This window comes from Camarhynchus parvulus, chromosome Z (genome assembly GCF_901933205.1).
Source record: "Camarhynchus parvulus chromosome Z, STF_HiC, whole genome shotgun sequence".
Lineage (NCBI taxonomy): Eukaryota > Metazoa > Chordata > Aves > Passeriformes > Thraupidae > Camarhynchus > Camarhynchus parvulus.
Genome location: NC_044601.1, coordinates 7,819,515 through 7,845,912, shown reverse-complemented (window position 1 = coordinate 7,845,912; position 26,398 = coordinate 7,819,515). Strand labels below are relative to the sequence as shown.

At 54.8% G+C, this 26,398-nt stretch overlaps 3 protein-coding genes across 4 annotated transcripts; 2 read left to right on the top strand and 1 right to left on the bottom strand.

Moving 5' to 3' along the window:
* Positions 1–2,481: 2,481 nt before the first annotated feature.
* ZBTB5 (zinc finger and BTB domain containing 5) lies at positions 2,482–10,403 on the bottom strand. Its single transcript, XM_030969342.1, is given in 4 exon segments — positions 2,482–6,826; positions 6,828–6,858; positions 6,860–7,402; positions 10,288–10,403. Coding segments are annotated over 3 exon segments (2,013 nt in total). The 5' UTR covers positions 7,399–7,402; positions 10,288–10,403; the 3' UTR covers positions 2,482–5,383.
* Positions 10,404–10,544: 141 nt separating this feature from the next.
* Positions 10,545–18,957, top strand: POLR1E (RNA polymerase I subunit E). 2 transcript variants are annotated; one of them, XM_030968608.1, is made up of 12 exons: positions 10,545–10,679; positions 10,762–10,865; positions 11,655–11,761; positions 12,696–12,781; positions 13,458–13,513; positions 14,496–14,640; positions 15,528–15,635; positions 16,314–16,410; positions 16,573–16,706; positions 17,414–17,495; positions 17,600–17,731; positions 18,470–18,957. In XM_030968608.1, exons 1-12 carry the CDS (start codon positions 10,619–10,621, stop codon positions 18,627–18,629), a joined length of 1,272 nt encoding a protein of 423 aa, XP_030824468.1. In that variant the 5' UTR covers positions 10,545–10,618; the 3' UTR covers positions 18,630–18,957. The 2 variants fall into 2 exon arrangements, with proteins under 2 accessions (XP_030824468.1, XP_030824469.1); XM_030968609.1 differs by having other exon boundaries at positions 11,685–11,761; positions 18,470–18,835.
* Positions 18,958–23,441: 4,484 nt separating this feature from the next.
* Positions 23,442–25,256, top strand: EMC4 (ER membrane protein complex subunit 4). The gene is made up of 5 exons (XM_030968777.1): positions 23,442–23,538; positions 23,621–23,720; positions 24,140–24,293; positions 24,918–25,078; positions 25,177–25,256. The coding sequence occupies exons 1-5, from the start codon at positions 23,462–23,464 to the stop codon at positions 25,210–25,212; spliced, it is 528 nt and encodes a 175-aa protein (XP_030824637.1). The 5' UTR covers positions 23,442–23,461; the 3' UTR covers positions 25,213–25,256.
* The last annotated feature ends 1,142 nt before the right edge of the window (positions 25,257–26,398 follow it).

The window sequence follows — 26,398 nt, the reverse complement described above, 5'->3', positions numbered from 1 at the left end:
AGAGCTGACTGTCCCAGCTCTGGGAAACTGAAAACCTTTCAAAGAGGGCTGGAAGAGAGCGAGAGGAGTGGGTGGTGGGACACTGCCAGAGCTCTCTGCCCCCCAGGTGTGGCTGCCACTCCTCCACACTCCCATTCAGCCATCCCTCCTGCTGCCAAGAGGGAAGGACGTGGGCAGAGCTGGGAATGCCACCCTCTGTGGTACTGCTGGAGTTTGACTGATGTTGGGGTAGACAGAACAAACCCCCAGCTGTCCCTCTCTGGAGGGGAACCCCAGCCACCCCGGCACGGACGGCAGCTCTCCAGAGGATACAGGAGCCTCCGCAGGTGGGGCAGCCCCTTGCAAAAAGCCAGAGAATGGCTGAGTGTCTGCCCATGCCATCCCATTATCCCATCCCATCCCAGTCACCCCAGTATCCCATCCCAATCTGTGGGAATCCTCAAAATCAGAGGGTTTTGGGAAAGCTGCAAAATGCAGGCCTCAGAGACAGCAGAACAGGGATTGGAGCTAAGCACCAGCCATGAGATTGGTCAGCAGAAAAATTATTTAAACTGTAGAAGAGGACAAATAGAGCAATGGTCTGTGTATCAATACTTGTCTAGAATAACTCTCTAAGCTACAGAAAAGTTTATCTAGCAAGATATTAGGAAGGTTGAAGCTTAATAATGGAGCTCTGTGTGTTGTGTTTGAAGGCCCACAAGCAGGTATTGCATTTGAAATAAGCAAGCATTGTTTAACCACAGGTACCTGTGCTTACAGTGGTTGGACAGAACTACTGTCAATATAGAATAGATACTGTACAGATATAAATACTGTCAGTGTGCTTTTGCCTTGTGTGATTGGGCAAAAAACTCATCAAGTGAGTTGTGCCATTGAGTTCTGTGTCTGCTGCCTGGGATGTGAGCTGCTGGCAGCTTCCCATTGCCATCACCATGGAATGAGAGTGATGCTGGAAAATCAAACAGCTCAAGGCACCTTCCCTGCAGCCCTGTCCTGTTTGGGATTTGTGCACAGACCCCGGCAATATCAGTGATCACTCTCTGGTAGCAGTAATGGCTAGGGGGGAGTTGCCCTGCATCATGGGAGGAATTGTGACACGTTTATCAGTCACTTTTGATCCACAAGCATGGCTGGTTGCCTTGGGCTGGCCTGCCAGAAATAGTTCTGGAGGTTTGTAACCTGGACTGAGCAGGAAGGACTGGTGGCTGTGTTGGTGGGGAGGAAGTCAGCGTGCTCTGGGCATCCTGGCTGGCTGGGGAGTGCCCAATTCCAGTGGGAATGAGCACTGCTGTGCTGTGAAAACCATGTCACATGCATGGGGCATGGGGCATGGGACATGGGATGTGGGACATGGGACATGGGGCATGGAACACAGGGCATGGGACATAGGACAGGTGCAGGGCCAGGACACAGACCTGTGTTCCCTGGATTAGGATGATGCAGCTGAGGAAGGATGGCTAGGACCCAGAGGGCACTGTGGGCCCAGGGGGAGCTCACTGCTCTCCAGGAGTCTTCAGTGCTCACTCTGGGGATGCTGCTGCTGGTGGAGCTGCTGTGACACTGCAGGATGGTGGCCAAGCATCTGAGAGGTTCCTGGTGATGACAGGGACTGAGCTGGTGTCTGAGCAGATGTGTCAGACTCCCCAGGTGCACAAAGAAACAGACATGAGCTGGTAAATCAGCTGCCACGGGGACTGGAGCACTGGGCTCAGGTGTCCATCCCAGAACGCCTTTGAGACAAGCACCTCCTGCACCTGAGACTTCGTCCTGTGAAAAATGCACGTATTTTATGATTGGCTTTTCACAAATATTAAAGTGAATATTATATGTGTTGTGTTAGAAAGTAATGCTGTATTAATTCTCTTAAGTAGTGTGTTGAATATAGTTGTAGGTTATGACAAAATGTTAAAATAGAAACTATGCTATGTAGGATAGTTTTTTTAAAGAAAGGACTTGCAGTGAGATAGCAGCCACAGGACACCTGAATCTATCAGAGAAAGAGAATTTATTGCCCCATTATCAGAAGAAATGAACTTCTTCCTGCCTCGAAGGCGCTGTCAGGATTCAGAGGAAGAAGCTGACAGTGCCCAGACAGAATCCTGTGTTTGAATGGAATTTATGCATCATGGATGAGGTGTATGAATATGCAGCAGGCTGTTGCTTTTAAGGGTTAATCCTCTGTTAACGTGGGTCCTTTTTCGGGCCCCGAAAAGATACCCAGACATCTGTAACTCTTTGTCTCTATTGTCTCATATTGTCCTAATCCAAACTGTCCACATTATTATTACTCTACTTGTATTACTATTTTTTATAACCATTTTATTACTATTAAACTTTTAAAATTTTAAAAACAAGTGATTGGTGTTTTTCACACTCCCATGAGGAATTCAGAGAGCAGCAGGGACCATGGATCATGAATTTCACAGGTGCTGTGTAAATATTATTTCATCAACAAAAGCAATACAAAGAACACTACAGGGGACAAAATTATTACCAAGGTGAGGTTTTTATGATCCCTTGTGCAGTCACAATTTTTTCTGTACAGGTTGGTGTGGAGAGCACCACAGCAGTGAAGCCAGGCAGACACAGCCACACAAAATGCAGGGTTTATTTCCAGCTGCTTTGGAACAGACAGCCCCATCCTCCAGGCCAGATCCCCTGTGCAAAGCTCAGCTCTGAGCATAGTTCAGCACCAGCTCTCCAGGCTGTGGGGTGGAGAGGGCAGCTCAGGCCCCAGGTGTTGATTCGTGCTATCCCCAGGAATTTATTGCTGTGTTCAGGAAGACTCAGAAGGCTTCGAGGCAGCTGCAGGCTCCAGGCTCACCCCAACTGACCATGGAATTTAACTCTGCCACTGCCAAAAACGCTCCTTCAGAACTTCTTCACAAAGAAAAAATACAGAACTGATATTCCACATTAAAATCTTTATGAAAACACTTCAAGAGTCCAGTCAAGTGTTTATCTGCTCGTGTTAGTTCCCAGTTAGTCTCACTGCGCAAAGAGATGCTTTATTCCAAAACATTGCAACAATTCAAAAATGTGGATGTGCTACAGGAAACACAAAGTGAAAAAAAGCCTTGTTTTTGAAATGCAAAACACTAGAAATGCAATGAAGATGAAACAGTGTTACTTAAAAAAGCAACACAAGAAAATATTAAAGTACAAAATACTGCGTTTTATTGATGTTTGGGAGAATGTTTATGCAGCTCAGTGCTGTTAGTCCCCAATACTGAAATTTAAAACAAAACACAGCATATTCCACTGCTTCAAAAAAGTGTTATTTTAATGCTTTAAAAAAATCAGAGATATGACCATTAAGTAAATCCTATAACAAAATATTAACATTTTAAAGGAATTAACCCACCCATCTCAGATGGTCAAGGTGCAAACAACACCTGCTGACAGGGCAGGTGCAGGGAATCCTCTGTCTCACCTGGGCAGAAGGACACCCTGCAGTCCTGACCCAGCTCCTCTCGGCTGAGCAGCATTTACCACCAGCAGAAATGCTCTGGAAGGTTTTTTTAAAACTTAACAATGCTGAGCACAGTGCGTGTGCACCTTTGACAGGGAAGAAAAGAGACTGCAGGCAGCGTTAAGTGATGGTGGCACCAAAGAAGAGGAAATTAAAAAGAGATTTCTACATGATTTATGTAGAAAAAGATAAATTTCTGCTGCGTGTGTACGGTGCCATTTAAAAAAATTAAATTTACATTAGCTTTTTTAAAATGTAAGAGGAAAAGTACTTTTATGACACTATCTTAAGTGGATTTGATGAGGACGTTTTACAGAATGCGAGCGAGCCGTGCCCTGGCGGCCAGGAGGGCCAGCCACATCCTGGGGGTGTCAGCAGCAGGCTCAGGGAGGGATGGTCCTGCTCTGCTCTGCTCTGGGGCAGCCTCAGCTGAGGTGCTGGGGCAGCTTTGAGCACAATCATACCAAAGACACTAAGCTGTTAGAGGCTGTCCAGAGGAGGCCAGGGCTTGGTGAGGGGTCTGAGAGGAAGCTTTATGAGGAGCAGCTGAGGGCACTTGGTTTGCTCAGCCTGGAGGAGAGGACACTGAGGTCAGACCTCACCGGGGCCTTCATCATCCTCCTGAGGAGCAGCAGAAGGCAGGTACGGAGCTCCTCACTCTCGTGACCAGTGACAGGCCGTGAGAAAACAGCTGAGGGTGAATCAGGGGAGGTTTAGGTTGGCTATCAGGAAAGGTTTTTCACCCAGAGGGTGGTCTGGCACTGAACAAGATCCCCAGGGACAGGGTCACAACCCCAAAGCTGCCTGAGATGAAGAAGTGTCAGGCACAAATGGGATGGCTGGGGTATCCCCTGCAAGGCCAGGAGCTGGACACAGTGATCCTGAGGGCTCCCTTCAGCTGAGCATACTCTGTGATTCTGTGCAATATGGCAGAGGAGGACTGCTCCTGACCCAGGAGCCATCTGCTCCAAGGACAGACCCACAGCTGCCAAGGGAAGTCACTCAGTGCGCAGGGCAGAAAATTAAAGCCTGGAGATAAGAGCAAAAGACAACGTGCTCACGCCATAACGGGGACCAGATGGGCTGTGGGCATCTGGGAACAGCGAGATGCTGCCTTACGTGGCCAAAAAAGCCACCACAAATTCCCTCTCCTTCGAAACAACAAAGACAAGCTCTGCTCAAACTTCTGCGTATATAGAATTGTAACATAGGAGATACAAACTGGTTAAAATACTGCTAGGAATAGCACAAACAAGAGACAGTACTTCACTTACCACTTAATACTCGCTTCTACGGAAAAAAAAACCAGCCAAATATCCAGATCTTGCTGTGTTAAAGTTATATGTACACCTGGCAGTCCAAAAGTTACTTTTCTGGGATTTAATTTAAGCACCTTGATTACACAGTGTCCTTTACTACAAAACAGCCAAACATACATTCATAATCCTAGAACTATCATCATAATTAGCGTATTTTAAAGCATTATGTCAGACAGGTGCAGCCTAAGCCATTCCTCTCTTTTATAGGTAAGAGGTCCGCACCACCATCCTCACGTAATGCAGCAACTCATGTTACAGTAATCATTTAAATGCTTTCACTGTTACAAAATGCTTTAGAGAGAAGGAAAAAAGAAACAAGAGAAAAGAAATGCGCACATCAGTTTGTCGGTTTGCTGTTGTCAGACCGTGCTATTTCAGGAGACCCCCGTGCTGTCGCCCCTCTGCCCTGCAAAGGGGCTGGTGGCCGTGGGGTCCCATCCCCATCCCCGCCGCGGGGTCGCATCCCCATCCGCCGCGCGGCTCCCGGCGGCGGCACCCGCGAGGTAGGTACCGGATATCCCCAAAGGCAGAGCCGAGCCGTGCCGTGCCGGGCGCGCCGCTGTCCTTCCCGCCGGCAGCGAGGCTGCTCCGCTCACAGCAAGCTGCTGGGCAGGTTGCTGCTCTGCCACCTGAGGCAGGTGGTCTTAGAGTGTTTGTACAGGTGGCTGGACTGGCTGAAGCGCTTGCCGCACTTGAGGCAGGCGTAGGGCTTCTCCCCCGTGTGCACGCGGATGTGCTTCTTGCAGTCCGTCAGCGTCAGGAAGGTCTTGCAGCAGATCTTGCAGGCGTACTTGCGCGCGCCCTCCACCACCAGCACGTTGTGCTCTGACAGAGCCTTCTTGCACTTGGACAGCACGTCGGCCGAGGCGCGCGTCAGCTGCGGCGGGCCCGGCTGTGACAGGTGCCCGCCCTCGAAGGACGCGCCGCCGTTCAGCATCAGCTGCGAGCCCGACGAGCTCTCCTGCAGCTGCGAGCCCCGCACGGAGGTCACCACGGGCATCTTGGGGGCGACGCGCCGGTAGCCAGGAAAGCCGCCCGCCCCGCCCCTCACGGAGCCCATCATGGCCCGGGACAGCGAGTGCAGGCCCAGCCCCGAGCGGGGGAAATCCATGCCGAACTGCTCCGCCGCTCGGTAGCCAGAGGTCTGCACGCACGGCAAGCCCATCACATCCTGCATGGGCCTCACAAAGTGGGAGTCCGTGGGCTCGCTGAACGGGTTCTCCACGTGCGAGACGGCGGCAGAGGAGTGGCCACCGGCAGGCCCCGACTCCGGGCTCATCAGGTACGGGGCGTCGCTGTCCATCCTGCAGTCACTGGTGGTGTTGGGAATGTTGTCGTCGTTGTTCTGGCTGCCGCCAAAGCCACCTCCCCTGCTTTTGTTCAAAAAATTCGAAATGCTGAAAGAAGACTTGTGTTCCAGGTTGTTGGACACCTCCATGATGTGGATGTCCCCCACCCTGTCAGTGCTGGACTGGGGGTCCGAGAAGCTGCGGTCGCTGCTCTCGGGACTCAGCTCAATCTTCTCTGCACTCACCACCCCTCCTTCCACCTCCACGGACTCACTGCCCTCCGCCTGGGAGGTGACATCACTCACCTCATCCTGGGGCTCCGGGGAGCTCAGGGGCTCCGACTTCACCACCACCCTCATGTGCTCCTTCTCATTCAGGCTGACCTCTGGGTTTTCGCACGGGAAGTTGCTCTTCTCAGCAGCAGCCTCCTGGTCGAAGCTGGTCTCCACCTGAGTGGCCTGGGACGCCATGGACATCTGGGAGATGTTCCCCCCGCCATTGTCTGACTGGCTGGGCACTTGGGCATCCTCCTGAGCACCGAAAGACTGGTCGAACATGATGGTGTTGTCCTCCTGGTTATCGGCCACCGCGTCGGCCTTGGAGTTGTCCACCATCTTGAGCGAGTCGGGCGAGAAGAAATCCTCGCGGGAGTGCACGATGGGCTGCCCGCTCTCGGCAGCCCCGTCGGTGCCGGGCTCGTCCAGGGCGGGCCGCGCGCGCTGGCGGCGCTCCTCGGAGGACTGCTTGGCGCTTGTGCAGGCGGCGCATGGGGAAGGCGGCGCTGCTCCAGCCGCCGCGCAGCAGCGCCCGCGCCCGCCGGCTCCTCAGCGCCCTGTGCCGAGCCCAGCGCCGAGCTGACGATGCTGAGCCCCAGCTGCTGCAGCATGAAGGAGCGCTGCAGGCGCGCGCTCTGCTCCTGCGCGCGCTCGCTGGGCGGCGACAGCGGCAGCGTCCGCGTTGTCAGGTAGTGCTTGCAGGCCTTGACCACCGAGTTGAGGTGCAGGTGCGAGGCGGCCAGCAGCACGTCCATGACGTTGCTCTCGCCCAGCATCAGCGTGGAGGTGTACATCATGTCGATGAGCGCGGCGAAGGCCTCGGCCGTGACCACCTCGCTGTCCAGCTGGATCATGTTCATGCTCTGGTCGCCCTCGGCCACGGTGAAGAGCGCGCGGAAGTGCGTGCTGCAGGCGGCCAGCACCGAGCGGTGCGCCTTGAAGTGCCGGTTGCCCACCACGATGACGCAGTCACACAGCTGCCCGTGCAGCCGCTGGTAGTTGAGCTGCTGGAAGACCTGCTCAAAGTGCCCCGGGAAATCCATGGTCCTGCAAAACACAGGAGGAGAGCGGTGAGGGCCAGCGGGCTGAGCAGAGTGGGACTGTAAATCAAAGGCGACTCCGACAAAGGGGAGAGAGAATGATGCATCTGACTCCATCATCAGAAAGCTAAAGAATTACTTTATTATACTATACTATGTACATTTCATCTAAACTGAATCTGCCATGCACTCACTCTTGCTCACAACTGCACAGAACTGCCCTCATCTCTGATTCTCCCCTGATTGTCCCATGACAGTCTGTCACAGACATCTTTTATGAAAAATCCTTTCCTTAGGATTTCTCCTCCTGAGAAGCTGAGAGGCCTCAGGAACAAAATCTAAACAATGGTTATCTGCTGCTGTGGAATGCAACAGCTGGATCTTTGACTGGTCTCGTGGTTGTTTGTAATTAATGGCCAATCACAGTCAGCTGACTCAGACTCTGTCCAAGCCACAAACCTTTGTTGTCATTCCTTCTTTTTCTATTCTTAGCTAGTCTATGAAATCCTTTCTTCTATTCTTTTAGTATAGTTTGAATGTAATATATATCATAAAATAATACATCAAGCCTTCTGAAACAGGAAGTCAGATCCTCGTCTCCTCCCTCATCCTCAGACCCCTGTGAACACGGTCACAACAGTCCCACACACACACCTGGCCCTGACAGGCCAAGGGAACCAAACATCCTCACTTTGGGTAGACCATCTGCATATTGCATTCTACTTTAGCACAACACAGGCACAGCAAGCGAGGTAAGAATTGTGTTTTCCTTCTTCTCTGCGTGTCTCACAGCTCCTCTCCGTTCAGAGGCTGTGTGAATACCACAAAGCGGGCAGCGGCCGTGCTGTGAGCAGAGGGAGGGAGCTAGGACTGCCCAGCTGCACGAGGGAAGGCTGCAGGGTACATCACCATGGCCCTCCAGCTCTGAAGGGGCTGCAGCAAGGGCAGGACAAGACATTTATGAGTCTGCAGGGAAGGAGGAAGGGAGTGGGTTCAAATTGAAAGACAGGAGCAGAGCAGGGACTGCTCCCTGTGAGGGTGGGCAGGCCCTGGCACAGGGTGCCCAGCTGGGTCCCTGGCAGTGCCCAAGGCCAGGCTGGACACTGGGGCTGGGAGCACCAGGGGCAGTGGGAGCTGTCCCTGCTGTGGCAGGGCGTGGAACAAGACAAGGTGCCCTCCCAGCTCAAACTGCTGTAGGATCCTATGGCTGAGCCCTGGTCAGGCTGCAGTGAACTGGCAACTAGCCTCTTTCACTTACTTCACAATCATTCTAGTCTTACTCCCCCTTGCAGCTGCCCTAGAAAACAAACTACTCAAACTCTAATTAACTCTAACAGTTTATAAAAACATTGGTCTTGTAAGCCAAAGATAGAAGACTAAACCCCTTCTTAGAGTCACCCCACTACCCCCACTCAGGAAGAAAGGACCCAAACCCTCATCTCCAACTCCCAAAGCTGGCATTTTTGAAGACAAAACATGACAGCTGAAAGGCGACAAACAGTAACTGGCCTGAGTGTACCTCCACCACATGGGCACAGCGCCAAAGCCAGCAGTCTGGAGGACAGGGAAGAGCAGTGCCAGCCCAGAGCTGTGCTGGGCAGCGTGGGTGACCTCACAGCCGTGAGTAAAACACCCAGCTGCCACCCTGGTTTTTTAAGATTTTCTAGGCCTTCTGATGTTGACATTCTTGTAGTGAACTTTCTCAGACACTTTCTATAAATAACTGATTGTTTTGTCTTCTTTTATGGAGGAGGAGAAAGTTGATGGACTGTTGGTTTGACCAGTGTCATTGGAGAGGTGTCCCTGTCACCCTCCAATCCACTGTCACTTTTGGAAAACTATAAATGTTGGAGTCAGAAAATAAACTTTCTCTTTCTTCCTTCACCTTGAGAAGGTAGTGTGCTTGTGCTCTTTCATGTCTTATAGTGACACCCATCCCTGGCCTGTAAGGCAGTGTGATTCCAGTGACAGCGTGCTGCCCATGACACCCTGCTCACAGAGGTGGGTAACCCTCCTCAGGAGCACTGGGGCTGCTGGCACAGCACAGCCCAGCACAGCACTGCACTGCACTGCCCAGCGACACAAGCAGCAGCAGGCAGGGCGGTTCCTTCTCTAACTCTCATCAACAGAGCATCAGCCCTGTCTGGATTCATTTCAACCCTACATGGTGATCCTCGGCAATACCCCGACTTTTCCTCAGGAAGAAACAGCAAAGTGTAGGACTCAGTGAGGTCTGTGTGCCCAAGGGACACACACACTCAGGTTCCTGCGCTCGCGTTTATTCTGCAGCAGCAACGCCACAGCATCGGTGGGCACAGGACTACAAAGCAGCCCAAAAAAAGTCACACGGCCAGAATCACACTTTTGAGGAGGGATCAAGTGCAAGCCTGCTGATTCAGAAAGTCCATGCTCAGACACGGAGGGTTTGCTGCTTTTTCCTTCCTGCCCGTTCCTGTGCTTGCTGGGCAGCTGCTCGCCCTGCCCGGGACATGCCAGGGATCCCCCCGTGTGTCCTTGGGTGGACTCAGAGCAGGGCGAGCATCACCGGGTATCACCGGAATGCTCAGCGCGGGGAAAACTGAGCGATGTAGAGCCTTTGAGAAGTGCGGCCGCTAACTGGCGGGGGATACCCGGTGTCTCCTGCTCACGGGCGCTCCTCCCCGGACTCTGCCTTGTTTTGCCCGGTTTATTCCCCTGCGCATCACCGGGAGCAGCCACGGTGCGCGCCCCTCCCCGGGAGGCGCCTGCACCCAGCGCGGCATCAGCTCCGGGCACCGGGAGACTCCGCTCTGTGCCGCGCACGGGACATAAAGGGGAGACCGGAGAGCCCCGGTCCCGCCCGACGCCGGGGTCAGCGGCCTCCGCCTCACCGCCGCCCCCCGCCCCGCTCACCTGCGGTGTCCGTGCGGGAAGGGCCGTGCGAGGCTCAGGCTCAGGCTCGGGCTCGGGCCTGGGACTGGGCTCGGCCCCGGCCCCGCTCCCGCCGCTCCGGCCCCGCCCGCCCCGCCCCGCCGCGCCGACACTGCGCGTCACTTCCGGCCGCTGCCGGCTCGGACCCTGCTCACAGCCAATCCGCGGCCTCATTACTGCTACGCCACGGCACGGCCTCGCCTGGCCCAATGGGAGCTGAGCTTATTGCCAGGACGGGAGGCGGTGGCGGAAGAGGCGGAGGAGCGGGGCCGGGGCCGGGAGCCGCACGCGAGTCCCGACACACCGCCTCGCCATGGCCGCCGCCACATGGCGCTACCGCGGGGACCCCGAGGGCGAGCGGCCGGCGGCGCTCGGTGAGCGGGAGCGGGCCGGGGGCGCGGGGCGGGTCACGGGCACCGCGGCCGGCCCCGGAGCTCACGGCTTCCTGTCCCGCAGTGCGGTTCGCCAACGGGACGCTGGAGCGGCCCGAGTCGCTGAGCTTCACCGTGTACCGGAACCGGGACTCGGCGCACCCGCGGAAGAGGCACCGGCGGATCCTGGTGAGGCCGCGGTGGCTCCGGGACACCGGGCACGGAAACATTAGGGTACAGTGGTAGCTGTACACACTGGGGCAATAGCCGGATAACGGGCTAAAAGTGACCGATGTCATTAACGACCCCCGTGCGCTGCGGGGCCGGTACAGACCGGGAGCGGGGCCGGCCCAGGGAGCTGCCGGCTGCGATCCCACCGAGCAGCTCCTGCTGCGGAGCGCTGTGAGCCTGGCTTCCTTCCCGTTGGAGCGAGAAACTCCTCCCTGTGAGGGTGGGCAGGCCCTGGCACAGGGTGCCCAGAGCAGCTGGGGCTGCCCCTGCATCCCTGGCAGTGCCCAAGGCCAGGCTGGGCACGGACACAGTGGGAGGTGTCCCTGCCATGGCTGGGGTGGAACAAGGTGTGGTTCAAGGGCCCTTGTGACCCAGACCAGTGTGGGAGTGTGAGGGTCTGTGCCGAGCTCTGCAGCAGATTTTGTTAAACAATCAGAGCTCGGGCCAGCGTGTTGCACAGGGATGTGTTCCAGGTGCCAGGTGTCCCTGGGCTCCAGAGCAATGTCCCTGGCCTGGCTGAGGGACACTGCAGGGGCAGCTGGCAGAGCAGGCACACGCTGAACCCTGGGGAGCTGCTGCCCGGCTCGTGGGCAGCACCTGGTGATGGAGCCCCGTGTGTTCTGCCCTCGCTGGGACACCGCCTCCTAAGGAGTCTTTGTTCAGCCCACGTGCATCCCGAGGGGGCCTCTCAGTGAGAGGGAGCTGAGCCTGCAATCAGAAGGTGCTTTCTGATGCTGCTTCCCCCAGCCCTTCCCAGGATCTCTCCTGCTTTCCCAGGTGTTGGAGACGGAGCGGCTCTGCTACGTGGGACACAACTTTGGCAGCCAGGTCATGAAGTGCAACTCCCTGTGCAGGTATGGGGCAGGGGGGAGGAGCACAGACACTGCTCACACACAGAGCTCCTTTTCCCCTTTCCCTTCCCTGTCTCAGAGCTCCATCCCCGGGCTCAGGGATTGGGGCAGGAAGCTCTGGCTGTTGGTGCACACCTGGTGGGAGCTGTGCTGTGTAAATCAGACTGCTTTGAAAACCTCTTGTGCAGTCTGGGGTGAGAATATGAAGCAGTGCAGCAGCAGGATGGAGCTGTGTTGCTGAGGGTTTGGGATGGAGGAGCTGCCTTCATCAGCAGCTGAGGGGTCATCGCTGTGGGGCCCTTCCAGCTGAGATGTTCTGCAGTTCTGCACAAGGACCTGGCTTCCCTCTTGCAGAGCCTCTCAAAAATGCCCTCACCAGCCTCTGTCCTGCCTGAGCAGTGACCCAGCAGAGATGGATCCTCAGATGGAGCAGTGTCCAGTGTGAGATGCTGAAAAAAGAGCACCAAGAGTTTTTTTTCTGCTCGGGTTTGGAGAGATAAATGCAGTTTAACAAATGTGTGTGGTGCAGCTGTGAATTCAGTGTTGTTTGTGGGCAGATTTAAGTGCTCCAGCCTCTGAATACTGGTGAACAGGTGATTCTGAGGGCTGAAGTGGTGCTTGCCTGCACCTCTGGAGATCCTGAGCTCTGGGATGAAATTTGGAAATTGGCTGTTGTTCAAGCTATGGCAAACAAGTCCTGGCATAGCGAAAAAAGGCAAAAGAAAATAGCAGAACCCTGGTACCTACAATTCACCTAATTCAGTTGTTTCAAGACTTCTGCATTTACTCAGAGTATCAAGTCTTTCTGGTTTTATATGTCCACATGCCTTGGGGATAACCTGGTTTATCACAAGCTGCTGGGGTGTGAGAAGACCTTGTACTCTGAATAATTTCCACTGCTCTGCCTCTCACTAATCACTGTCCCCGTTCTCCCCAGGTACTTTGTTGGCGTGCTGGACAAGAGCTCTGGGCAGATGGATATCTACAATGCTGAAATATTCAACATGCAGCCCCTGCTGTCAGGTGGGGGTGCTGGCAGTCACAGCTGCTGGGCTGCTCTGTCCTTGCCCTCCCTGCCTCGTGCCTTGGCAGGGAGCAAGGGCAAATCCTTCACTTGGGTGTGCCAGGAGAGGGGAGCACAGGCTGGGGTCATGGTGGGAGTCACTCACAAGGTGCCACTGCTCAAATTCAGCCTTGTCTGGGTACGTTCTGCTCAGGGAGGCCTGGCACTCATCAGGAATTGGATCCCTGAATAACAAAAAAAAAAACCAAAACAAAACAACACAACACCAAAAAAAAAAAACAAACCAAAAACAACAAAGCAAAAAAAAAACCAACCAAAAAAAAAAAAACCAAAACCAAAAACAACCCAACCCCACCCCCCAAAAAAACCACCCAGGTTTTATCCAGCAGGACTGTTGTTTGCCATTGAACCCAGGATAAGAACCCAAAAGATCACATCTTTTGGTAGTTGATTTTGACCCCACGCAGCAGGACGTGGGTTTGGCCACAGTCCATGAATTGCACCCGTGGGCTTTGTAGCAAAAGCTTTTTTGTTCTAGGTGCTCATGTTTGCTGTGTCCTTTAAGCAGGCAGGTCACATGGAGCAGGTCCTGTGCCAGTCTGTCAGGGGCAGAGCTAAAGGCACTCCCCTGCTGGCTGCTCCTGCCCAAGCACAGTGACTCTCCTTGTTTTGCAGATAACGTGATGCCTGACGACACCAAGGACTACCAGACCAAATCCTACAGGGAGAAGGTAAAGCTGGGAGCTGTGCCATGTTCTGCTCTGGCTGGCAGGGGCAGGTGCTTGCCTTGGGGCTGGGGCGTTTGGTGTCCTGCAGGGCAAACCTGCGCAGGCCCAGCGTTCCCCCCGTGCCCAGGAGGCAGCACAGGCATGGCCTTGGGGTGTTCTTGGGGTCCCCCGTGGCAGGAAGGAATGATGAATCTGACTCCATGTTCTTAGAAGGCTAATTTATTGTTATATGACATTGATATGACATTGATGTGATATTGATATATTGATATTATATTATATTATAGTCTATCATAGTCTATCATATTTATTTTATTCTATCCTATTTTATTCTATCATATGTATATTATACAATATTATTATATTTATATGATATCATTATATTCATATGCTATATAATGTAATATAAATATGATATTGTGTGGTATTATATGATATGATACTATATGATCTGATACTAAACAATAGAGAAAGGATACTTACAGAAAGCTTAACAAGATAATAATGAAAAACTCGTGACTCTCCAGAGTCCAACACAGCTGGCTGTGATTGGTCATTAAGGTAAAATAATTCACCAGACTCCAATGAAACAATCACCTGTTGGATAAACAATCTCCAACCACGTTCCAAAGCAGCAAACACAGGAGAAACAAATAAGATAAAATTGTTTTCCTTTTTCTCTGAGACTTCTCAGCTTTCCAGGAGAAATCCTGGGCAAGGGAATTTTTCCAGAAAATATGGCAGTGGCATTGCCTGGCTCAGGAGTGTTTTCCTGATTATCCTGGGTTCCTGGTTTTCCTGGTTACTTTGGGCTGGTCCCCACCCCAGTGACCTGCTGCCCTCGCAGACAGCGCATCCCGCGCCTGCAGTTTTGCCTTGTGAGGAGTTTGAAGCTCTGCTGGGGGCCGTGTCTGTGTAAGGAGCAGGAGGGTTCGTGTTCCCCGGGCTGCTCAGGGGGCTGCAGAGTGTGCTCTGCCCCGTGCAGATGGATCTGTGCATCGAGGCCTTCGGCACCAGCAAGCAGAAGCGAGCTCTGAGCTCCCGCCGCATGAACGCCGTGGGCAGCGACATCGTGAGCACGGCTGTGACCAAGGCAGCTGCCAACGTCATCGATGCCAAGGGAGTGACAGGTGAGGGGACTCTGTAATCAGGACAATCTGAAGTGCCTTTTGCTGTCTGCCCATGCCAAGTGTGGCAAGAAGAAGAGGGCTTTTCTTTAAGTGATGAGGAAGTAGCTGGTTCAGCAGCTGAGATGGGCACATGTAGAGGAACTGCTGCTTTCTGATCCTGCTGGGCTTGGGCTTGGTGTTGGAGTTACCTGAATGAGGGAAGGTCCCTGTGACATCAGTGTCCCTCCTGCCTGCTTTGGAAGCTCCTGTGTGATGTGGGTTCACTGGCAGAAAGGCAATGTCTTTTGCTGGTCTGAGCTCAGTGGCATGGCTGCTGAAAAGGCACATTCTTACCTCAGACTGGTGCAGCCTTGGGACACATCACAGCAGAACACAGTGTCACCATCCCTGGGGGCTTCCAGGCTGTGGCAGAAGGGAGCCGGGGCTGCCCTGACTGTGGACATCTGGGCAGGAAGGCAGATAAGAGCCCTCCAGAGCAGTTCTGGGATCCTGGGAGTGTCACTGGCAGGAACAGGAGAGATGTGTGTTGGCTGTAGACCCCTCCACCTTTCATGCCTTTTGTTCCAGGGTGGATATTGACTGTGCTCTCAGAGCTGCTCTGTGCCAAGTGGGTGTCCACTGGAACACAGGTGCCAAAACTGTGTCCTGCCCACATCTTGTTGCCCTCCTTTCCTAGATGTTTCTCTAGTCTGGAGTGGCCTTTCTAAATTTTTATGACCAGAAGGTTCTTGATAGAGGTTGTAAATGTCTAAAACTCCAGTTGTGACTGAAGTAGTGTTGAGCCGTTTGAGTAAACTTGCTTCTAAAGGAAGGGTTTGGGTTGTGCTGCTGCTCTCTGCATTTTGGTTATCGCAACCCAAGCGCTCCTGTGCCGGTTCCCTCCCCAGGGCTGATGCAGGACGTGGCCCAGGACGATGTGCAGAACATCTCTGCCTTTCTCCCGCCATGCCACGAGGACGCTGAGCGGCCGGAGCACGTGTACAGGTTTGAGGACAGTATCCTTTCTGTGCACTGGGGCTTCACACGGAGCCATCTGGTGTGCTGGGGGCAAGCTGAGCCCTTGCCCCTCACAGGCCAGGAGCTGCCCTGGGGTTTTGGGGCTGCAGGTGCCATGTCCTGCCCGTTCCTGTGGAGAGCAGTGTGATGGTGTTCACAGGGGTCTTAGGATGAGGGAAGAGACAAGGATCTGACTCCATGCATCAGAAGGCTTGATTTATTATTTTATGATATATATTACATTAATACTGTACTAAAAGATTAGAAGAAAGGACTTCATCAGAAGGCTAGCTAAGCTAAGAATAGAAAAAGAAAGAATGATAACAAAGTCTCTGTCTGAGCCAGCTGACTGTGATTGGCCATTAATTACAAACATCCAAGATGGCCAATCACAGATGCACCTGTTGCATTCCACAGCAGCAGATAACCATTGTTTACATTTTGTTCCTGAGGCCTCTCAGCTTCTCAGAAGGCAAAATCCTGAAGAAAGGATTTTCCATAAAAGATGTCTGTGACAGAGCAGGATGCTCTGCCTCTGCCTGTGCCTGTTAGAGGCTCCGTCCCCTGCTGGAGGCTCCATCCCCTTGCCCTGCCCACCTCTCCTCAGTGGAGTGTGACAGAGCTGCCCTGCTGGGAGGGCGAGGCCAGGCTTGTTGTTGTCCTTAAGCTCCTGCCAGTCCTGTCTCCTGCCGAGTACGAGGCGCTGCAGGTGCCTGCAGCCGCCCTGGCCAACATCACCACGGAGGAGGTGGCCAAGAGGGCAGAGGAGAGAAGGTAAGGGCACTGCAGGGGCTCAGGGGCACTGGGGCTGCTGCTGCTCGTGCCACGGCTCAGGGCAGGGAGAGGACAGGGGATCCAGGTGTGGCATCGGGGAATGTGGGGGACACCTGTGTGCACAGCAGCAAGGGCAGCTAACTCCCCCTCTCTTTCCTGCAGCCTCTGCTCCTTTGTTTTGGAGGAGCTGAAGTTCCTGCCCACTGATGAGAAGAGCAGGGACCACAAAGCCAGATGCCTCTGGTTCCTGGACACCCTCATCAAGTTCAGCCAGCAGAAAGTGATCAAGAAGAAGCGTAAGAGAGTTTTCAGCACACGCTTTTGGGAATGTCTTCATCATCCTTTGCCTGCCAGCTGAGTGTGGGGATCATACCCCTGCCATGCTCAGGGGTCTGTTTTTGAAGCAGCACCACACAAAATATTTTGGTTGAGATTTTCCAGACTTGACATCTTCTTTAAAACTTGTGTGTCTTTGTCAGTCCTTGCAGGGCTGAGGGAGGAGGAAGCAGCAAGTCTGGCCTTAAATTTCCTTAAATTCCTTAAATTTCAAGTCACCCATGGGACTTGTCTAAGGAGAGTGTGGGAATGACTAAACTTGCTGATAGTAGGGATTTGTTAGTGTGGTCTCAGCTTTAACAGTGTTTTGTGGCAAAAGAAATACATCTCTGTGTGTGCATTTTAGAGTGTATAGAATGGAACTGGGAGACTGCTTTTACTAAGAAAATAAAAGCTGTTGGAATTCTCTCAGGCCTGAAGAATTAAGAGACCTAGAAATGAAGTACCCAGGTTTGTTTTAGGTTTGTTGTGTTCCTGGGAAGAGTCCATCCCCAACAATCCCTAAGTGCTGGGATTGCTGGGGCTGGACTCAGTGATCCCAGTGGGTCACACGCATTCTGCTGTTCTGTGCTAAGTGTCAGGATGATGCACATGCTGCTGTGCTGGTGGGCCGTGCAAGGTAGAGAGTGTGCTCCTCATTCCACTGCAAAGCCCCTTTCTGCCCTAGATCCAATGGGTCCTGAATGCCCACACATCATCAGCAAGAAACTCATGAAGAATTTCACCTCGCTGACCTACAACAATGGCAGGTAAGGAATGCTGTGTGGTGCTCCTGAGGCACAGGAATGGCAGAGCTCAGCTTGAGGGGCCACAGACACACCACATCTCACGAGTTCTCCCTCTTGCCGCACAGCATCCAGAATTTAATCTCTGCATCCATGAAGGCCAAAATCACCGCCTATGTCATTGCCTTGGCTCTGCACATTAACAGCTTCCAGACGGATCTCACCGTGCTGCAGAATGACCTGAAGCTCTCAGAGAGCAGGTGAGTCTGCTGTTCCTTCACACCTGCTGGGACCCTCCTGCAGAGGGAGCCTGGGGGAGCTCTGGAGTGTCTCTGGACCTGGGGAGGGCTTTCATTTCCCAGGCAAGGATAGGCAGTAGTCTGTGAGTGCAGCACCTGCATTTCCCTGGCAGCTGCAGCTCTGCTCCAGCTGTGCTCCTATCCCTGGCCCTGCGGAGTCCATTGGACCAGGCTTTCTGGCCAAAACTTCACTTATTACTGGGTCTTACCAAAGCCCTTGGGCACTGCTTGGTTTTCAAGCTTCCTCATCAGTTTTGATGCCACCACTTATTTTGCCCACAGTTATCCTCTCTTCTTTGATCAGAAGTGGTGGATTTAGTGAGTTTAAGAGCAGTCTGCTGTTGGTTTCCATCCGTTTTCCCTTTTCCTTTCTGGGACTAAGCTTCTCCAGGAGTCCCCGTTGGCTTTGGCAGTGGATGCTGGGTTTGGGTAGTGCTGTCCTGCAGCTGGGAGCACGGGGCCTGTGGGGGAAGCAGGAGGAGGCTGGGACCTGCTGGGAAAGCAGCAGTGCCTGTCCCAGGAGGGCTCTGCCTCGCAGCCCTGCTGCCCCAGCTGCTGCCTCCAGGGCATCCCTGTGCACAGAGACACCTCGGGGCCCTCCATGGGTCAGGCACGGGGGGCTGAGCCCCACTGATGGCATTTCTCCTGTGGGGTCCCTGTGGGCTGAGCCCCATTGATGGCATTTCTCCTGCTTCCCAGGATCCTGGACATCGCCAAGGCGCTGCGGCTCAGGGTGTCCAAGGCCAAGGGGGTGCCAGGGCTGGAGAGCGACCAGAACCACAAGCTGGGCACCCTGTCGCTGCCCCTGCCCACGCAGAAGGCACCAGAGGGACAGCGCAAGCGCAAGAAAATGAGCTGAGCAGCCCAGGAGCTCTGGGGGCCCACAGCCCCCCCTCAGAATGTCATGGGGATGCCTTCATCTGCTGGGCTAGGGTCCAGCATCAGCCCTCACCCAGCTGAAACCCAGGCTGAGGGTTTCACCTCAGTAAAATGCTGCTTTTTTTCTATTTATATAGAAAAAGCTATAATAAAACCTTTTTTTTCTAGTTTGTCTGGGTGGGTGTGAAATGGAGGTTGTGCTGGAGCACAGGGAACAATTTGAGGTGGCAGTTTCCGGTTCCTGGCCCCTCCCAGGTTCAAGGTCAGAAGAAAGGAGACAAAGAGTGTGACTTACATACACCTTTTTGTTTCTCTGGAGTGCCGGTGTAATCCTGTGTTCAAAACCTGTAAAGATGTTCACAGTTTTTGTCACTTTTCCTATCCTGGCTATTTTCCTGGGGGAGGGAGAGTTCTGTCATTTGGATCTGGCATCACCTTCACAGAGAGCAGTGAATATGGGCCCACAGCTGTGGCTTCCCAGCCCTTGGGGGATCCTTTAGTCTGGCTCCTCTGAGTTCTCACTGCTGGTGATCAGCCTCACGGGAGTGATTACTGGGTAAGGCTCTGGGAGTTGGGAGGGCTTGTGAGAAACAGGATCACCACCAAACTGGTGTGTGAAACAAGAGCATGGAATGTCACAGGACATCATCTCTCTGGGATGTCAGACAGTAACATGGGTTTGGTACGTCCGCTTGGGGTTTGTGTATCTCTGACACACTGCAAAGAGCCACTTCTGCCATTACAGTGGCACAAACAGCCTGTGCTCAGTGCTGCTGGGGGAGCTGCAGGCTCCAAGGAATCACCAGGGCTGGTTGAGGCTGGAAGGGGCTTCTCTGTGTCCAGTCCCTCTCCCTGCTCAGCACAGGCCCATTCTGCCCAGCTGTGCACAGGTGACTCTGGAGTGTCTCTGCGTACAGGAACTCCACAAATCCACAGTGAGGCAGTTTCTCAACATTCACAGGGCGCCTCTGACCCTGTGTGCTCGTGGCCTCTGGCCTGTCCCTGGGCACCGTCCCTGCAGCTGCCCTTCTCCCCTGAGGAGAATTGAGAATGACTAGACCTGGTGATAGCAGGGACTTGTGAGTGTGGTCTCAGCTTTAGCAGTGTTTTGTGGCAAAAGAAATGGGTGCATAGCTCTGTGTAGCAGACTCCACAGAACTGGCTAAGGCCCTGTGGAGGGCTGAGACTTAACAGTAGGAATTCATTAGTAATGATGAGACAGAAAAATCCTGTCTTCTGCCTCTGGACCCCAGCTTATCTCTGTAACTCCATAGGCCACTTTCCCCTAACCCCTACTATTGGACAAGCTTGGATCCCCCTGTACCCTACAAAAAGGGGCTGTTTTAGCCCATTCAGCAGAAGAAGAGCTGTTGCTGGAACCCTTCACAGACCCCTCAATAAACCATCGCTGTGGAAACACCAGGACTATTTCTTCTCCTCTCTCATCTGCTTCTGCCCCTATCCCACGGGTGCCTTAGCAAGCAAGAGCTGGAATCCTAAGAGAGCTGATAACCACTAAGGAGCTGAAATCCACTAAGCTTGCTAAGGTAGCCATGGCTGAGAGGGGCCTGGGTATTCGGGCACTGTGTCCTCAGGAGGGCCTGAGCTATCGGGTCAGGGCTGCCGTGCTGGGGGCAAAGCCAGCTCTGGGGCAGGGGACCGTGGGTCTGTGTGCATTATAGCCACGGACAAGGCGCCCCTGGGCCTTCCAGGCTGAGTGTCCCTGGTTCCCTCACTGCCCCTTGCAGCAGTGATGCCCCAGCCCCTTCAGCACCCTCCTGGGCTGCGCGGTGTGTGCGTGCCTGGAGCAGAGCCCAGAGCTGGGCACGGCCCCCCACCTGCGCAGGGAGGAGGTGAGCTCCGTTCTAGCTCTGCTGCCTGGCTGCTGGACAGACGCACGGACGGTGTCTGTCCCTGACGCTCCCAGCACAAGCAGGGACAGTCGCTGCCAAAGCAGCTGCAACGTGAGCAGCTCCCAGTGCTGCAGCTCCAGGATCAGGGCCTTGTCCAGCCTGGGGCAGCCAGGCGTGCTGGGGGTCCTGCCAGGGCACACTCCCTGTACTGCTGCCTTTTCCTAACCTGGAAATGAAACCTGGCACAATTTTAGCAACGAGGTAATATAAAAGGGGGTTTCTATTTGGAGGCTTTCAGAGGCAGTTATGGAAAGATGTCCACAAAAGCTCACTCATGTAGGATGAGTACAGTTTGTCTTAAGTTCAGCAAATCAGCATAATTGACAAAAAGAAGACCAAGTGGTGATAGAATTCCCCACCCGCAGGTGCAGCCCCTTCTCTGGAGCCCTCTCTTGGCACTGGCTGCACTTTATCCATGAAATTATCTCCAAGAGCTGCTCTCAACCCAGGTAGCCAGGAAAGAGCCAAGAAAGCAGAGCGGCTCTGTACCCCTGGGGCTTGGAGCTCTGGAATTTTTCTTTTTGTTAGGGAAAGGCCATGGAAAATTACTGGGAAAACTAGTCAATAATACAATAGGCTACAGAGCTAGAAATGTATGCCTGAAGAACACAGACAACGTAGAAAAAAGGCAAAATCCAAAATGGCATCACTATGTGTCAGGGTCTCTAGCTGCTCACAGTGACCCCGAGATAAGTTAGAAAGTCTCTTTTCCCAGCCTGGTGCTTGAAGAAGGAGTCAGAGCTCTTCATTTCTCAGTCTCAAGGTTGTTTATTGTTCCTTATCTATAAAATTCTTTCTCCTGCCCTGCCCAGGTCTGCTCAGCAGGACAGTCAGAGGCACTCTGCCTGCCCCGGGGAGGTGTTATCTTTTTATACTAAAAACTACGTGCACAATATTTACAGTGACTTCCCAATACCTGTCACCTATGTTAGACACTGAGCTTCTACTCTAAACCAATCCAAAAGTGCCAACATCACCCAGAAGATGGAGGCCAAGAAGAAGAAGAAGGAGAAAGGCTGGACATGCCCAGATTCCTCCATCTTGCCCCCTGAACCCCCATACCAAAAACTCCAAAATCTATTTTTTCACCCTGTGATAAATTCACTATTATTCTACTTAATTTGTCACGGCTTGCAGATCTTCATCTAAGGTTGGTGACTTGCTCCATGGGTCACAATCAAACCCACAGGGGCATTCTGGGCTCTGTGCCAGGGTATCTGAGCCCCCTGGCAGGGTCTGGGCCATCCAGGACAGACAGAGGGAGGCCCTGGCTCCTGACAACTATGGACCTGCTTGCTTGTAGATTACCCCAGCAGCTGCCTCAGGGGAAGGGGGGAGAGAGCAGCAGCTGCTCTCCCAGCAGTGTTTCCAGCGAGGTGCTGCTGCAGTTGGTGCAACCAGGGCCCCATCCCTGAGCTGTGAGCGCATTCCCTGCGCGGCTCCGGAGAGAGGAGCTCGGGGAAGCCGGTGAGCGCGCTCCAGTCTGGGTCACAGAGGCACAGAAGGCGCTCTCGGGCCCAGTGTGGGTCACAGAGGGCACAGAAGGCGCTTGTTTTTAAAATTTTAAAAGTTTAATAGTAGTAAAATGGTTATAAAAATAGTAATACAATTAGAGTAATAATAATTTGGACAATTTGAATTAGGACAATATGAGACAATAGAAACAAAGAGTTACAGATGGTCCGGGTACCTTTTCTGGGCAGCACAAGCCCAAAAAAGGACTCACGTTAACAGAGGATTAACCCTTAAAAGCAACAGCCTGCTGCATATTCATACACCTCATCCATGATGCATAAATTCCATTCAAACACAGGATTCTGCCTGGGCAGTGTCAGCTTCTTCCTCTCAATCCTGACAGCTCTTCAGAGCTGAGTGAGGCAGGAAGAAGTTCGTTTATCCTGATAATGGGGCAAGAAATTCTCTTTCTCTGGAAGATTCAGGTGTCCTGTGGCTGCTGTCTCACTGCCAGTCCTTTTTTTTAAAAAAGTATCCTACATAGCATAGTTTCTATTTTAACCTTATGTTATAACCTACAACTATATTTAACACACTACTTAAGAGAATTAATACAGCATCAGTGTCTAACCTAACACATACAATATTCACTGTAGTATTTATTTAGGAAAAGCCAATCACAAAATGCGCATTTTCCACGGAAGCCAAGGGAGCCCAGCGGAGATCACGGCTCCCGCCAGGATAAACCCGCGGGCAGCGCGGGGCAGAAACGCGACACAGGGACACAACCGGGCGGGGGCTCTGTGCGTGTGGGTGTGCGGGGAAGGGGCTGTGTGTGTGTCTGTCTGTCAGTGTCTGTGTGTGTCTGTCTGTCAGTGTGTGTCCGTCTGTCTGTGTGTGTGTGTGGGGAAGGGGCTGTGTGTCTGTCTGTGTGAGGAAGAGGCTGTCTGTGTCTGTCTGTCTGTGTGTGTCTGTCAGTCTGTGTGTCTGTGTGTATCAGGAAGGGGCTGTCTGTCTGTCTGTGTGTCTGTCCGTGTCTGTCAGTCTGTGTCTGTGTATCTGTCTGTCTGTCTGTCTGTCTGTGTCTGTCTGTCTGTCTGTCTGTGTATGTGTATCTGTCTGTCTGTCTGTGTCGGTCTGTCTGTGTGTCCGTGTGTATCAGGAAGGGGCTGTCTGTCTGTGTGCGTGTGTCTGTCTGTGTGAGGAAGGGGCTGTGTGTGTGTCTGTCTGTCAGTGTCTGTGTGTGTGTGTCTGTCAGTCTGTGTGTCTGTGTGTATCAGGAAGCGGCTGTCTGTCTCTCTGTGTGTCTGTCAGTGTCTGTGTCTGTCTGTCCGTCTGCGCGTCCGTGTCGGTCCGTGCGTCAGTCAGCGCCAGGGGGCGTGTCCCCGTCGCGCGGCGCCCCGTGATGACGTGCGCGCGGCTGTCCCCGTGACGCGGCGCAGCGATGGCGGCGGCGGCGGCGGCGCTGCGGGGCCGGCGCTTCAAGTGGGCCCTGGACCTTGGCGCGGCGCCGGGGGCTCGGTGAGGCCGGGGGGGACACCCGGGACACACCCGGGGCACACCCGGACCCCGAGCGCCCCCTCACCCGCCCCGCTGTCCGCAGGCCCCGCGGAGCCGCCGAGGGCCGCGGCCCGCTCGGCTTCGCTGACCGGCAGCTCGGGGAGGGCGGCGTCCACGAGAGCGACAAGATCCTCATGGAGAAGGTGTGAGGGAGGGAGCGGGGGACGGCCGGCACTCTGCGAGGCTGGGGGGCTGTTCCGTGTCCCCACACAGCCTCTGCGGGAGCGGTTCCTGGCCCGGGTCCCCGCACTCCGCCCCACCGGGGCAGCCCCCGGCCCGGGTTCCCAGGGGCGCTCTCCGGTGCCCGACACCCCGGACAGCTCTGGGGCCGCTCCCTGCCTCGGGCCACCCGTGGGTCCCGCACACCCCGGTTCCCCGTGGGGGTGGTCCGTGCCCCGCGTCCCTCCCCTGCCCCGGCCGTGCGGGTCCCCCAGCCCCGGGCACGCGTGACGGGTGCTCCCTGCCCTGGGATCCCCAAATGCCGGCTCCCCGTACCTGCCGTGGGTGCCCATGGCCCCCCAAATGCCGTGTGCCCATACCCCATGGCCCCCTGTGTTTGCAGCGCTGCTGGGACGTGGCTCTGGCGCCGCTGAAGCAGATCCCCATGAACCTGTTCATCATGTACATGGCCGGCAACACCATCTCCATCTTCCCGGCCATGATGGTCTGCATGATGGGCTGGCGCCCGCTGCAGGCCCTCATGTCCCTGTCTGCCAGTGAGTGCAGCCCCGGTGTGGGGACAGCCCCACGGGGGCAGCCCCGGGTGTCCTGCAGTGCCCTGGGTGTTCCTGTGGTGCCATGGGTGTCCCCACAGTCCCATGGGGGTCCCCACAGCCCCGCTGGGTGTCCCTTCAGTCCCCATTGGTGTCTCCACACCCCCCTGGGTGTCCCCACAGCCCCCCTGGGTGTCCCCACAGCCCCCCTGGGTGTCCCACAGCCCCCATGGGTGTCCCCACAGCCCCCCTGGGTGTCCCCTCAGCCCCCATGGGTGTCCCCACAGCCCCCATGGGTGTCCCTCAGCCCCCATGGGTGTCCCCTCAGCCCCCATGGGTGTCCCCCACCCCCATGGGTGTCCCCTCAGCCCCCCTGGGTGTCCCCACAGCCCCCATGGGTGTCCCCTCAGCCCCCATGGGTGTCCCCACAGCCCCCATGGGTGTCCCCTCAGCCCCATGGGTGTCCCACAGCCCCACGGACAGCCAGATGTCTCCCAGAGCCCCAGAGTCACCCCCACACCACTGCCCTGTGCCCAGCATTCCCCCGTGGTGCTGCCCACCCCCTGCCCCCCGTGCCAGCAGCAGCCTGGGGTCACTGAGAGGCGCCCCAATGCCTTGTGTCCCCAGCCCTGAAGGCCCTGGAGAGCTCCAGCCGGCGGGCACTGCAGGGGCTCGTGTTCCTGGTGGGCAACGGGCTGGGGCTGGCTCTGGCCCTCTACAAGTGCCAGGCCATGGGGCTGCTGCCCACCCGCCCCTCCGACTGGCTGGCCTTTGTCACCCCTCCGCAGGTGAGACGGGTGCTGGGGACACCCTGCCGGGTCAGGGGTGCAGGGTCAGAGCCCCAGGGCCCCCCACTCACCCCTTCCTCTCTCCCCTCTCTTGGCAGCGAATGGAGTTCACTGGGGGGGGCCTGATCTTGTGACCCCCTGCGCCCACCCACCAATAAAGGCAATGGCAGGATGGTGACATCGTGTCTGGGGGGAATTCTGAGCGTTTGGGGGCTCAGCCCAAGCAGCACCGGGTTGGGGTGAACTAAAAAATGCTTATTGGGCTGTACTGGGAACACTGGGAGAGCACTGGGAACCTTGGGACCTGCACTGGGAGCTCTGGAGCCTGTGCTGGGGCGTGCACTGGAGCTGCTCTCAGAGCCACAGGACCCATACTGGGAGGCACACTGGGAACACTGGGAATATCCTTGTGGCCCGCTTGGGGAGAGCTGCAGCCTGAGGCTGGCTCTGTGCTGGAAGCACTGGGTTCACACTGGGGACACTGGGATCACACCAGGATCAGGATCTGACTGGAGGTCATGCTGGTGTCGTACTGGGAGCACTGGGGCTGTACTGGGATCCTGCCTGAAGAGCTGTGGCTCACTAGCACTGTACTGGGAGTCCTGGTGGTGTGTTGGAGGCACTGGGCACGTACTGGGACTGTGGCAGCCCTTACTGGATTGTGCCACAAGACCCGTGGTGCAGGCCAGTTTGTACTGGGAGCACTGGCCCGCACTGGGATGGTGCTGGCTGTGCCCACACTGCTGGTTTCTGCCACATCTCACCATTTTACTCTGGTAGTTTCCCCATTTTGACTGTTTTTCTCACCACTTATTGCCCATTTGTGCCCTGTTTTTGCCCTTTTCCCTTGTTCTTGCATAGTTTTTTCCCCATTTTTGCAGTAATTTCTTCCACTGTTGCTCCCAGTAGAGGCCAGACCTCTGCTTTCCAGTATGGACCAGTGCCACCCAGTACAGCCTTGTGTCCTCTGCAGGCCTTGGAGTGTGATCCAGGACTGCAGGATGATGTCATCGTGCCCCAGAGCCCAGTCCCAGTACATCCCACCAGCTCCCAGTGTTCTCAGTGGCAGCACAGCTGCACTGGGCAGGGATGGGGCAGGGCCATGCGGTGGGGACAGGGTGGTGTCACCCCTCACTCAGCTGAGGGCTGTGCATGTCCCGGGCTGTCACCCGAGCATTTCCCCATGGCCACAGCTCCCACAGACTCGTCCAGGCTGGGAGAATCCCCCCCAGCCCATGGAGTGCCAGCTCTGCCCCATCCCCACCCTGTCCCCAGCCCAGGGCTCTGAGTGCCACCTCCAGGTGACACCTGCAGGGCTGG